The sequence below is a fragment of the Cygnus olor genome, chromosome 3 (genome assembly GCF_009769625.2).
Source record: "Cygnus olor isolate bCygOlo1 chromosome 3, bCygOlo1.pri.v2, whole genome shotgun sequence".
Lineage (NCBI taxonomy): Eukaryota > Metazoa > Chordata > Aves > Anseriformes > Anatidae > Cygnus > Cygnus olor.
In genome coordinates, this window is record NC_049171.1 from 49696438 (window position 1) to 49708667 (window position 12230).

Consider the following 12230-nt stretch of genomic DNA (forward strand, 5'->3'; position numbering starts at 1 on the left):
CAGTGATAAACAAAATCCATCTCACAGAGTGGCAGACAGCTGTATTTGAAGGGTATTAAAAAAAAAAAGAAAAAGCTATATAAAACTATATGATTTTTCAACAAAGTCTCACAATAATTCAAAAAAACACCATAAATTTAACACACAAACTGTTTTGTAACGTTACCTCATTTCTCCATCATCTCCAAATATTTAAGGTAATTCGACCCACCAATATTATTTCACTCATTGTATCTGACCCAGATTCATCCAGCTCAGCTGCAAATCTGTTCTCCTTCATTATCCTCTAAAGACATAAAAGAAAATACATTTAGACAAGTAGACAATGCAGGCAACATCAGATCAAGTTATCTCTCTGCCCATTTGAGTGCCTAGAAAAATAAGAATTCCTAAAAACTGCTACTGATTGTACAATGTTAGTTATTTACCAGTCTTCTACAAACTGCTAAATGAAATTCCCCCATGTTTTTCCACTCTTGCACACCCTCTGAAGATAACTCTTACTTTGGGTTCATTGAAATGGTGTCCACGGCAATATATTCTCCGTAGCGATATATTGGCTAAGCAGTGCCAAATGTCACTTGAGAGCTAGCTGCATGCATGTTAGTGCACAATACACACACACGAGAAAAGTGATCTCTGTCCTAAGGAGTTTCTAACTCAAGGTTTTACCTTTCATGATCTTACACAATCAGAACCAAGTCATGGGGAGAAAACTCAGCACCTTTTATATTGTGAAAGCAAAACAGAGTGGGAGCAGGCAGACGTAAGTTCTGGACAACACAGATGGAGAGAAGGATACAGGAAGGAACAAATGCAGAGGAAGAAGGAACAATCTGACTCTTTCTGTAACAGTGACTACTGTACAGGAAAGAACCTCTTATGCCTTTTTTTTTTTAATATACTTTGAAATACTACTACACAAGAGAGGACAATCCTTTTGGTATATGTCTTTCTTTCAGTAAACCTAAGGCTACAGCTTTGACATTCTTTCCTGAGTTTACAGAGATGTTTTTTTAAAATGCATAATAGAGTTTAAAATTCAATATGAAAACACTCTGTATTGTTAGATTATTAATCAAGGTGCTTTTAGGGCTACCTCCACAAACCTCTAGTCTTGTTCCTTCTTTTTAGTTTAACGGAAGAAGAAAGCATTTTGAGGCAATTTCCCCACAATTCTACATTCATACCTATTTTTCGTTGTGTACTCTGACTCTACCAGATATGCCTGTACAGTATCCTACTCACAAAAACTCACAGTTGCTCTACAGCTGGCATGGGGAATATCACCAGAACCATTTGAGCCTCTCTGGGAACAAAGTATAGAGAAGGAGAACTGGGCAGTCTTCCTACCTTTCAAGTGTGTGAGATGAAACGAAAAGAAGTCTCCTCTCATCCTCTGTTCCCCACTCCCTATCTTTGAGTTGTGATGCAAAGGAGGAAACAGGAGGCCACAGTGCACACACAAAAAATGCCACTACGCACAGGCACAGTACTCACTTCTCTTGTGGTGTGTCCTAATGACTTATGAATAGTTCACTTGTAAATGGCAGAGGCAGCACCAGACTCAGCCAATAAAGCAAAACCAGAGAGAAGTCCAGCTTTCTTTTGTTAAGTTGAAATCACAGGAAAGGGAAGGAAAAGTACCTTCCATCTTTATTTCAATAGGAGGAAAGAGGAGCATACTGCTTGAAGGAGCACTTCCTGTTCTGAAAATACAGCATGTGAAGAAGGGAGGGAAATATGAAGCATAGGGGTTGGAAAAGCAAGAGGGACACAGATGGGGTAAAACCCATGGACAAGAAGGCCACAAAGCAACACAGAACACACTTGTATGTTTATGGTCATGCATGCAAGCCAACACTTTTGGCATGACACTTTTGGGAGGAGCTCAGTGTGAATTTCCTTATCTTTCTCCTGCGGTTCAACAAAAGAAGATACTTACCTTACAATAACCCTGGTTCTTAGAAATATTTCAAGTGTTATGTATTCCACTTCTGGGTGTACATCTAATACCTAGCACAAGAACTCATGTACTATGAGTAACAGTGCTGTGGAGATCATGTCTATGTCCTGCATGCCCTCCTGCACTTTATGTCCAATGGTATTAAGTAATACAACCCTTTATTCCTTCACTAGAACTAAACCCAAGCTGTGTAGGTAGGACCCCATAGATGTAGGGATGGAAGCCTGACTCTGAAATACATAGGGACATCACCAAGAACCAGACAGTTCCTATAGAGGTAACCCTTCTTTAAGGAACTCTTCATGTGTATTCCACTTCTAGTAATTCGAACAACAGCTTATGTTATGAAGGTGTGTACTAATCAGAGCTTTGCTGATTTAACTGTTGATTCTGCAACAACCAAAGTGCAGGCAAAGTTATCTTGCAAGACAAGAGCTGTGATTCAGCCTTTGAGAACAAAAGCAGACACACGAGTTGCTGAACTGAAGTTACGAACCCATCCTGAAATGAAAAAATAGTTGAGTCATAATTCCACAGTAGAGCAGTAAGCCCTTGTGATCTTTGAAGGTTTAGGAAACCTTTGAGTGCAACGCTTACCATTACTCTTACCAAAGAGATTGCTAATCTCAAGGTAGGTCAAAAGGTTTTCTGAACATCCTTCAATACATCTTAAGATTGTACCCAAAGGCATTATTATTGCAACCACTGTATCACCTCAGTTCGAGCCATCAAAGAAATTTAATAACAAGGTTCATCCAATTAGCTATTTTTCCTGCAGCAAAAATTTGAGATCTTTGTGCTGAAAAGAGAAACTTGTTGTGACCTCTGATGACCAACTCACACTTAAACTGTTATGTGCTCCTGCTTTTGATAGATTAAATGCTTAGAAATAGACTGAGATCCAGTTACAAGCAACTTTCAGCTGAAGATGTAAATTTTTTCTTATGTTTTCTTGTCCCTGGGTGGTCTCTGCAACCCAGACATTTTCTAAACAAGTCATAGGTACCAAGAGTATCCAAAGTTTTGGAAGTATAAAAGGAGTGCACAAATATTCAAATGTCAAGGAAGGAGTGAGTGAACTTAGCTCCTCTAAAACATGTTCTTCTCCTGCCCAGGCAGATAGGATGCCAACATAAAAGATGCTACTGCTACGTTGGTAAGTCCAAGGATGCAACTATCCCGGTATCACGTTCTATCATGTACCCAAAAGCAGATGCCTCAGAAATAGGGGAAGCAAATTACAGATAATCCCTCTAAAGCTCTTTTAACATCTATCAATTTGCAGCCTCCTGGGCCAGACATTACTTTCATATATACAATAGTACCCAATGGATTTTTCTTCGAAGAACTTCTCTCTTGAAGTAAACAAACTTAAAGCATTCATACTGTCTTCCGGCAAGGAGCTCAATAGTTCAACAAGCCAGGGATGAAAAATCAACTCCTCTTCTGCAGCTGCCATTTGCTAGCTTCATTTGATGATTTCTGGTTTGTGTCAGGAAAAAAAAAAATCACGAACAACCAAGCCATATTTCCCTTTATACCCCTCAAGATTTCACAGGATTCTTACTGAGTTCTGTCTGTTCTGGAATCATACCTTACTAAATCATTAGCCACATTTGAATTACCCTCCTCATGTTTACCAGTTCTCCTATATCCATTTTGATTGGCAAGAGGTTATGAAGAGGCTAGAGCCGCACTATTTAATGTGCTAGCACACTACAGATTTTTTCATGTATATTTCTTGTTTTTCATTTTATTTTCTCCATAGCTTCTAATAATTCATTTGCTCTTTCAACCATTACAGAGTAACAAGACCAAGTTTTTAAAAGGACAATCATAGGTAAACACTTCTTATTTCATGGCTATTTAGTTTCTGTACAGATCTCTGACAAGAGCCCTGTCAAAAGCAGCTTTTTTTTTTTTTTTTAACAAGAATCTTATCTCCCCCATCCACATCTTTTTGACAACTGCAAAGAGCTACAACACATTTTTTAGGCAGTTTTTCACTTCATAGAGCTATCTTGAATCTTCTTGGGGCAATATATTTATCCAGCTGTTCACTAATTGCAGTCTCCAGAATTATAGTTTCTATTAATTGGCTAAGTACAGACACCAGGCTTACTACTCTCCTGGATAACTTTCCTTATGTTCTCGAGAAAAAAACACCACCAAAAGAGATCTTTTTCTGAATGCTGGAGGAAAGCATCAGCAACTGGAACAGTAAAATTTCCCTGAAGCACAAGAATGGCTATTTAAAGCAAGGCTTTTATTACAGAGCTGCTGACCAGGACAAATAGTGCTCAGCAGCATCTTTATGTCATTGTACTCCAGTCAGAGAAACCACATACTATGATTATGGTGGTTACCCTGAATGACATGGATATGACTGAAGCCAAGGAGAAGCAAGAGAAGGTAGCAGAAGCACCACCAAAAACTGAAATCTTTCTGTAAATTTATGCTACGGAATTACAATTAGAACTAACACCAAAAGATACACAATGCACACAGAAACAGGGACTGTTCTTCAGTGATGAGCTGGGGAGAAGCTTCAGCAGCTCTATACCCCTTCTACTTCGGGATGTAGCATAGCATGCAAAATGGGGGCCTGGCAAGAAAACACACACAACTACTCAAAATGAGCTTAGGTTCATGCATAAAGGACACACCCAGAAGTGGAATACACAAGAAATTTCAAGATTCAGAAAACACTGAAAACCAGTATTTTTTTTGTGTGTGTGTGTGTGATTATAGCTATAACAACACAACAGCAACAACAAAAAAGAGGTCCATATGAAAAGTTACTCTGCATTATTTATATGTTTATTTTTAGATTTCAACTCTTTTCCGTTGTAACTGAACTGAAAACCTACATTAGTAACTTACCTGGCACACGAGAAATCATCTGGCATAAATCAACATTTAATGCAGCAGCCCTCTGTAAGAGATAACCCCAGGAATGCATCTGGACTTCATAGCCTAACAAAATGTCTGGGTCATATCTAGAGAGGGGGGAAAAAGGAAAATGAGCTTCATATTATTTAAGAAAATATTTTCCATGAGCAGAGAATAAACAGGATTTCATTCTAATCATGGTCAGAAAAGCATTTTCATAGCATTCAAGTGAAAAAAAAATTAGGAGTAGTATTTTCATTGGGAAAGCAATTTTTTTTATATACTTCTGTTAATTCAGTTTTTACAAATAAAGAACAAAATCTAGATCTATCAGGTTTTAGGTATTCTGTACGAAGTGTAACTGCAACCTGACTACCTGCAGAAGACCAATCCGCAATGAAGTGTAGTCCATTCCTCAAACTTTGCTGTATTATTTTTCTTTATGAAACAGAATAGAATTTGCTACTCAGCTACTCAAATGTTTTACAAATACCAGTGTGTCCTGCATATTGTAGTGTATTTTATAATAATCAGAGGACATTGCTGGTCGTAAATGATGACCCTCTTGGGAAAGTTACAACTGACAGTTGAGTGAGCTGTCAGCGACATGGAGAAAGGCAACCTCATCTGGCAACTTCATCTGCCAGTTGCATTTAAATACCTCTTACTTTAAGGTAGCCTTTTCTTTCTGTAAGATACACAGGAAAAACTGATTTTACGTTGTACCTCATGCCAGGTAGAAAATTTGACTCACTCAGGTATAGGAGAAAGAAAAGACAGCTGTTTTTCAATACTGTCACTGCCTATCTTCCAGTTCAGGCCTCAGAGAGGAGTTGACTAGACAGAAGGACAAGCAAGGTGGTTTCAAATCGAAGTGTAGGTAGGAATTGGCTCAGAGGAGCCTGTTTCATCTACCTTTTCATTAGGCACTATTAAAAATGGAAGTCATGATTTGGGCAGCTGGTCACTTGTAGGAGAAGAGCTTAAGGATAACTTTGTTGTGCTGGGCAGAAAAAGACCGCCCAAACAGATTTCTGTTATTTTTATAGCCAAAAAAAATAGCTGGGTTTTGAGTCCCAGCAGGCAGGATTCAATACAGCTGAATGATGACAAGGAGGTAGAGGACTGGAAAATAATGTGGGTCCTGCACCCACAGTCCATGCCCAACCCCACAACAGGATACAGGCTTGTAAACCTTGGTTATGGAAGAAGTCGGGTCCCTGGCTTATGGACAGGATCTCTACTTTTTACATCCCTAAACACATCAAAAAATGCCAACATTTGCTGACTACTCGATATAGGAAAATACCCCTTCCCCATTTCTTAAGTTAAAGTTATGTCACAGACATGACAAATGAAGATTCAGACTTTCACTTAACATGGAAGCGTCTCCTTGCTTACATGTCCCAGCCAAAGGTGCATGACAACTCACTTTAAAGTAAGCAGCTACTCTGAAAATAGCTCTACAAGAGGCTCTCCACACTTCTGCGACTGTCCTGGTTTCAGTTAGGACAGAGTTAATTTTCCTCCTAGTAGCTGGCAGGGTACTATGTTTTGGATTAGAATGAGAAGAGCGCTGATAACATGCTGATGTTTTAATTGTTGTAGAGCAGTGCTTACACCAAGCCAAGGACTTTTCAGCCTCTCTCTGTCCTGCTAGCGAGCAGGCTAGGGATGCAGCAGAAGCTGGGAGGGGACAGACCCAGGACAGCTGACCCAAACTGGCCAAAGGGGTATTCCATACCATCTGACGTCATGCTGAACAATATATAGGGGTGGCTAGCCGGGGTGGAGGGGGTGGCCGGCTGCTCGGGGATAGGCTGGGCATCGGTCAACGGGTGGTGAGCAATTGCATTGTGCATCACTTATTTCGTACACATTATTACTATTAATGCTATTATTATTATTATTATTGTTGTTATTCTTTTCCCTGTCTTAATAAACTGTCTTTATCTCAACTCACAGACTTCACTTTCCCGTTTCTCTCCCCCATCCGGAGAGGGAGGGGGGAGGGTGAGCGAACGGCTGTGTGGTGTTTGACTGTCAGCCGGGCTAAACCACAACAGCCACAGACACTAACATTTTGTGAAAAATATAGGGAAAAGTATCTGAATCTTCTAACTCAGTGCAACCATCTCCTTACTACAGTTTGGGCTTTTGCATCACCTAGGAAAAGCTGCAAAACCCTTTTTACCACCTACTTCTACCTCCGAAGGAAAGGCTTTTATACAATTTTTGTTAAGGCAGAAGACTTTGAAGTAAATTTTTGATTTCTCACATTCTAAAGACATTAAAAGAACCATTACAAGAACTTTGCATTTGGGGGATGTTTTGCTATTTGCTTTTAATGTCAAATGAAATGATTCTTTGTTTCTGGATACAGGTAATGATCATCTGGAGCAAAAGAAATATAAATACTAATTTCTGTTCTCCATTCGAACAGTACACAGTGGCACAAAACCAAAGTTACTTGGAACTTGGAATGGACAAACAAATGAATTTAGCCTGCAGTTTCTTCCAGCTGCAGAATCACAGCATCAAGAAGAACGATCACTATTTGCTGATCAACACAACACACAATGATTGTCAACTGAGGTTCTGACACTATGAATAGCTTCGATCTAAGATTTGAAACCAAAAGAAATCATATAATTTTATATAGTCAGGCAATAAACATCAAAAAATTAACATATTTTCATGCTAGTTCTCGTAACTAAACTATCCAGGTACCAGCATACCACAAAATGCTGTTTATTATTTCAAATGAAGGAAAACATTACAGGACTGGTCATTTATTTACATCCATATTTGAAAATTGGTTTCACACTGCCCCAAACGGAAAATGCTTCTATATTTTATGCAGGTCAAGATGTTACGCTGACAAGTTCTACAACAGATGCATGCTTGAATGTGAAACTTGTGAAGAACTGCTTATGTGATAAGAAAACAGTATCTATTACGCCATGGGTTGCTTGTTCTTTTACTTCAGTTCTGAACAGAAACCAGGATACTATTTGGAAGCAGCAAGTCACTGTAACTATACTAGCAGCTACCATCTGTGATGAAGGAAGTGTTTTGTGTTTTTCCTTGCAGAAGTAGTGTACTACCTCCCCTCACTTCCTACTTATTCAAAATTTGGTGGGTATTACATTCTTACTGCAAATACCCCTGCTTGTATTGCAACTGAGTACAACATTCATTCACTTCCTGCATTAATCTTACTATTCACTTTTAAGCTAGTGAATAAAACAACCTCTGTAGACCATCTGCATGTAATCTCAAGAATTGTTTCTCTGGTATCCTTCAGATGTGAAGATGTTCTACAAGACAAGACATTAAAATACTTCAGTTTGTGTTTTCAGATACATCCATTTTCTTACATGAATAAACTGCTGGATCTAACTTAAAATACATATTTTGACACAATTTTAATGTCAATTTACATGTAAGTTGGAAAATTTATCACTCAAATGATTAAAAAATGAATGTGCTAGATTTGAACTCAGATTTGAACTCCTTGCATTGACAAGGCATGTAAAGGTTGCCTATAATGGCACATTACTGAGTCAGAGATTATCACTTTGCAGTGCGTTACCTACCCTGCTTTTCCTTCCCAGCTAGACACTGCACACGTACTAAGGGAAGGGTCTCATTCCAGCTGATTTAGGCATCTGAAGTCTTATAAGCTAATCTCATTATTGTCAATGAAGAAAAAGTTTACCTTTGGGTAAACTATCCCTTATATTTTAGCCACCTCTCGCAGAAAGAGATCTGGTTCTTTCCATTTAACGTACATTGTGATGAGGGTACTAGCTATTTGGATATGGACAATTAAGTACAGATTTCTAGCTTTCAGTCAGATGACTCTTATATGAAGTTATCTACATGGAAAATCAAGGCAGAGTAGCTAGCAAATGGTAAATTCAGACTGTAGCGTAAATTCCCTGTAAACATAGTCCCTTAGCCTAATTTAATCATATTTAAAGCTTGTATCCAAGTGGCATCCTTCTGGAAGTATTAAAAAAATGCTAAACACACTACCATCAATTGAGTTGCTCAGATCCTCCAGTAATAGTTGCACATCCATGTATTTTTTGTGCACATCTATATGCATTGAGAATGCATATGCACAAAGGACTATAAGTATTAAGACATTTGTGGATACTTCGATACTTCCGATCTTAGCTGTTTAACTTTACAATCAAAATAACAATTTTTGGTTAAGTATATCTCTGAATTATCTTTGAAGGCAAAAAATACCTAAATAAAATTAAGTTCAAGTAAAACTCTGTTCTCCTGAACAACACTGCCCCCTCGAACTCCTGCATGAGAGTAGTCAGGTCTACTTTATGAAACAGGTTTAACAGACCTGTCAGATTTCTTGCACCTGACATGAGGTGCTGCTGTTTCCTGATCATTTTCTTGCTGATCAACTCTGTTTCTATTTATGTAGCAAAATTGCCCTCTCCTGCAGCCCAATTCCATGTATCAGGTGTACCAATGGGCCAGTGTGTTTTTGTTGAGAGCTCCTGTGGTGTTCTTTTTGCTATTAGAGAAGAGGTGACTGGAGCTAGAAGTTATTATTTTAAATGGAGAAAAGAATAGGTAAACCCAAGGTTTAGCCAACATGGGGAAAGCTCAACCAAAGTTTATCTGACTCTTTCTCTCCCCATTTCATGTTGTAACATAAAGAAGAGAGGCTGTGAGCTAAGGAGAGGACAAATTCATATTCCTCATTCTCCCTTCTCCCAATTTTTACAGTATACTATCCAGTTGGTCTTCACCACCAGATTAAGCTGTCTTATTAAAAGAAATTGTAATGAGACCAGCTTTTACACCTGCAAGAAACTACTAAGTTGCAGCACTGATACTTGAAAGCCGTTGGCTAGAACTAACATGACAGGAATATGAGGTATGCCTGCCAACACAGTGCTCTTTTGTTAAAAGGATGGGCCCTGATACTGCTTTGCATGCTGTTGCCAGTCTCTCTGCAAAGATGAAAAGCAGCATTCATACTGGCAGGATTTAAACACGACAGCATTAGCATTCAACTCATACATGCTGCAGAGAGAAGAAATAAAATTATTTTCCTTTCTAGCTAAGTTGTATGTGCTGTTATGCCATCTCTTCCACTTTCTCATTTGATAATTTCATGAATGAATACTAAAGCTCCCAATTATGCCTTCCTTTCTATTATGAGTCTGCTTTTCCTGACTGTTATTTTTCTTCCAGCTAAAATTGAGAGAAAAAGGGGGAAAAAAATTAGGCCAGACCTACAACACAGACAAAAGCAGAATACTTGGTGACTCAAACATATAATTGAAATCTCTGAGAACATTTTTCCAGTTTGCTTTGGACAACAAAAATCCATGAAGTTGATAAAGGACATTAAGCAGAGATGTTTACAGGAATACTCCCCAGAAGATGGTACTAGCCTGGGAAAAGAAGGTTAGATTAACAAACGCATCTCTATTTTGTACGGGAAATGTTGCTAGAGCATTTACAGAAGAACAAACATAATGCATTGTATTTAATACAAAATTTTGATTAGCATTGTATCTTACAAGAAAAACATTAGACAAAACATTTAAACATTAAGTATTAACAACTAAATAAATTACAAATGGTGCATCCCCCCAAATTTTAAAGAAAATCTTATAGCTTTATTCTGTTTTTATACTTTTACCAGAAACTACTTCCATGGGGACAAAGCGCAGTTGGTGGCTAGTGAGTGACAAGTAACAGTGAATCTACTACCTTTTTATTTAAGCCCATTCTGTTTACAAATCCTCTGTGTGTCACAAAGATGGGGACTGTGCATTCCCACATAGATTCCCCAAATCTTGCTACTCTCATAATTGCAGGACCAGCCCTTTTCTGCTACCTGGTGGTATTTGCACTTACAGAAGAAAGGCATAATTTGTCTTAAACTGAAAGAGAGGCCCAGACATTTAATTTCTCTTTCATGGGAATCCACTGCTCCATCAGCTTGGATATCTCTAGTTTTCCTGCCATTTTTTTTTAACCTCTCCAAGAAACATTCCTGTAGCATTCCCTTCCTTCTCCTCCAACAGCCAGCTCTTCTATGTTTTGTACAGACTGGTTTATGGAGCTATGTGAATGTGTTTACCCATCTTGTGCCCTTAGATTCAGAGAGGTAGTTCTGTTTTGCAGGCAGACATTCTTCCAGTTTTAATCCAACTCACTGAAGCTGACACCTTCTGATAAAGAGAGGGTCTATTCAGGAAGGCTGTTCAGGTAGCATCACAGAATGCTTTAATACAGCAATACAGATACAGGCGCCATATCAAGGAAAAAAAAAAAAAAAGAAAAGAAATTCCCCTATGGCAAATCCAAAGAGCCTACAACTCCTGTACTTGGCCCTCTGTGCTACTAGATCACCCTCACTGGCTGCACAAGATGGAAAGCAGGTTGTTTTTCAGTTGCTTTAATCCAGCTTTGAGCTCTGGTCCTATCTTCCTGTTTACAGAGGACAGCTTACCAAAGATGGGAAAACTGGACATATGTACGTGAAGCTTCCTCTTAAACTCCTAGACAGCTGTCAGGGTACCAAGAATCACTTTAATTGTGCTTTTCTTTGTTCCAAGTACTTGTTGTTTACTCTTCCTGCCTCCTCGAAACTCACCTCCCTTGCTCTTCATTTCCAACTGTTCCCTTGTTCCAACTGTTCTCTCTCAACCCTCAAGCAACACAGTATTTCAGTATCTTTGAGAATTAGAGAATTCTCAAATTTCCTTTGCAATGATGTGCTTTCTTTTAGCTGTTCTTAAATAGATTTTGATACCCACATTGTAAGTACTCCTATTCCACAGCTGAATCACACTCAGTAATAATCTAGAAATAAAGGGTACTTATTGCCCTCAGTATTTGGACAAATATGGTAGTTTTCAGCATAGATGAAATCACAGATCGTGATTCCAGACAAGGAACAATCAAGTTTTCTTCTGCTCTGCAGGCCTCAGGATGTCATTTTCATTTGCCAACTGCCCCAAATTAATCAGAGACAACCTCTATTCATTTCACAGGAAAACAATTAACCTGGTGTTTGCTTTATCAAGGCATTTACTTTGTCTTGTTGGAAAAATGCTTATCTTGCTGTGCGCATTCAGATCTAGTAAACAATTTCACAGTGGAAGTATAACTCAATCCAACTTCAGCTAATCAATTCCACTGAAATTTCTGAAGCAATATTAGTCTTTGATGAACATACAAAACAGCAACTTTAACTCCACTATAAAAATTAGCTTTGGGAAACACTATTCATTGACAAAGGACCAGTGGTACAGCCCAAGAATAAAACATCTTCAAGCATTAAAACCTCACTGATCACAGAATCATAAAATGGCCTAGG

The 12230-nt window shown here is 38.5% G+C and overlaps 1 protein-coding gene across 1 annotated transcript in view; it reads right to left on the bottom strand.

Annotated features, from left to right (window-relative positions):
- REV3L (REV3 like, DNA directed polymerase zeta catalytic subunit) overlaps positions 1 to 12230 on the bottom strand; it is a 125144-nt gene that overhangs the window by 20816 nt on the left and 92098 nt on the right. Inside the window, 2 exon segments of the mRNA XM_040553862.1 lie at positions 167 to 284; positions 4846 to 4965. Coding sequence (XP_040409796.1) covers positions 167 to 284; positions 4846 to 4965 — 238 coding nt within the window.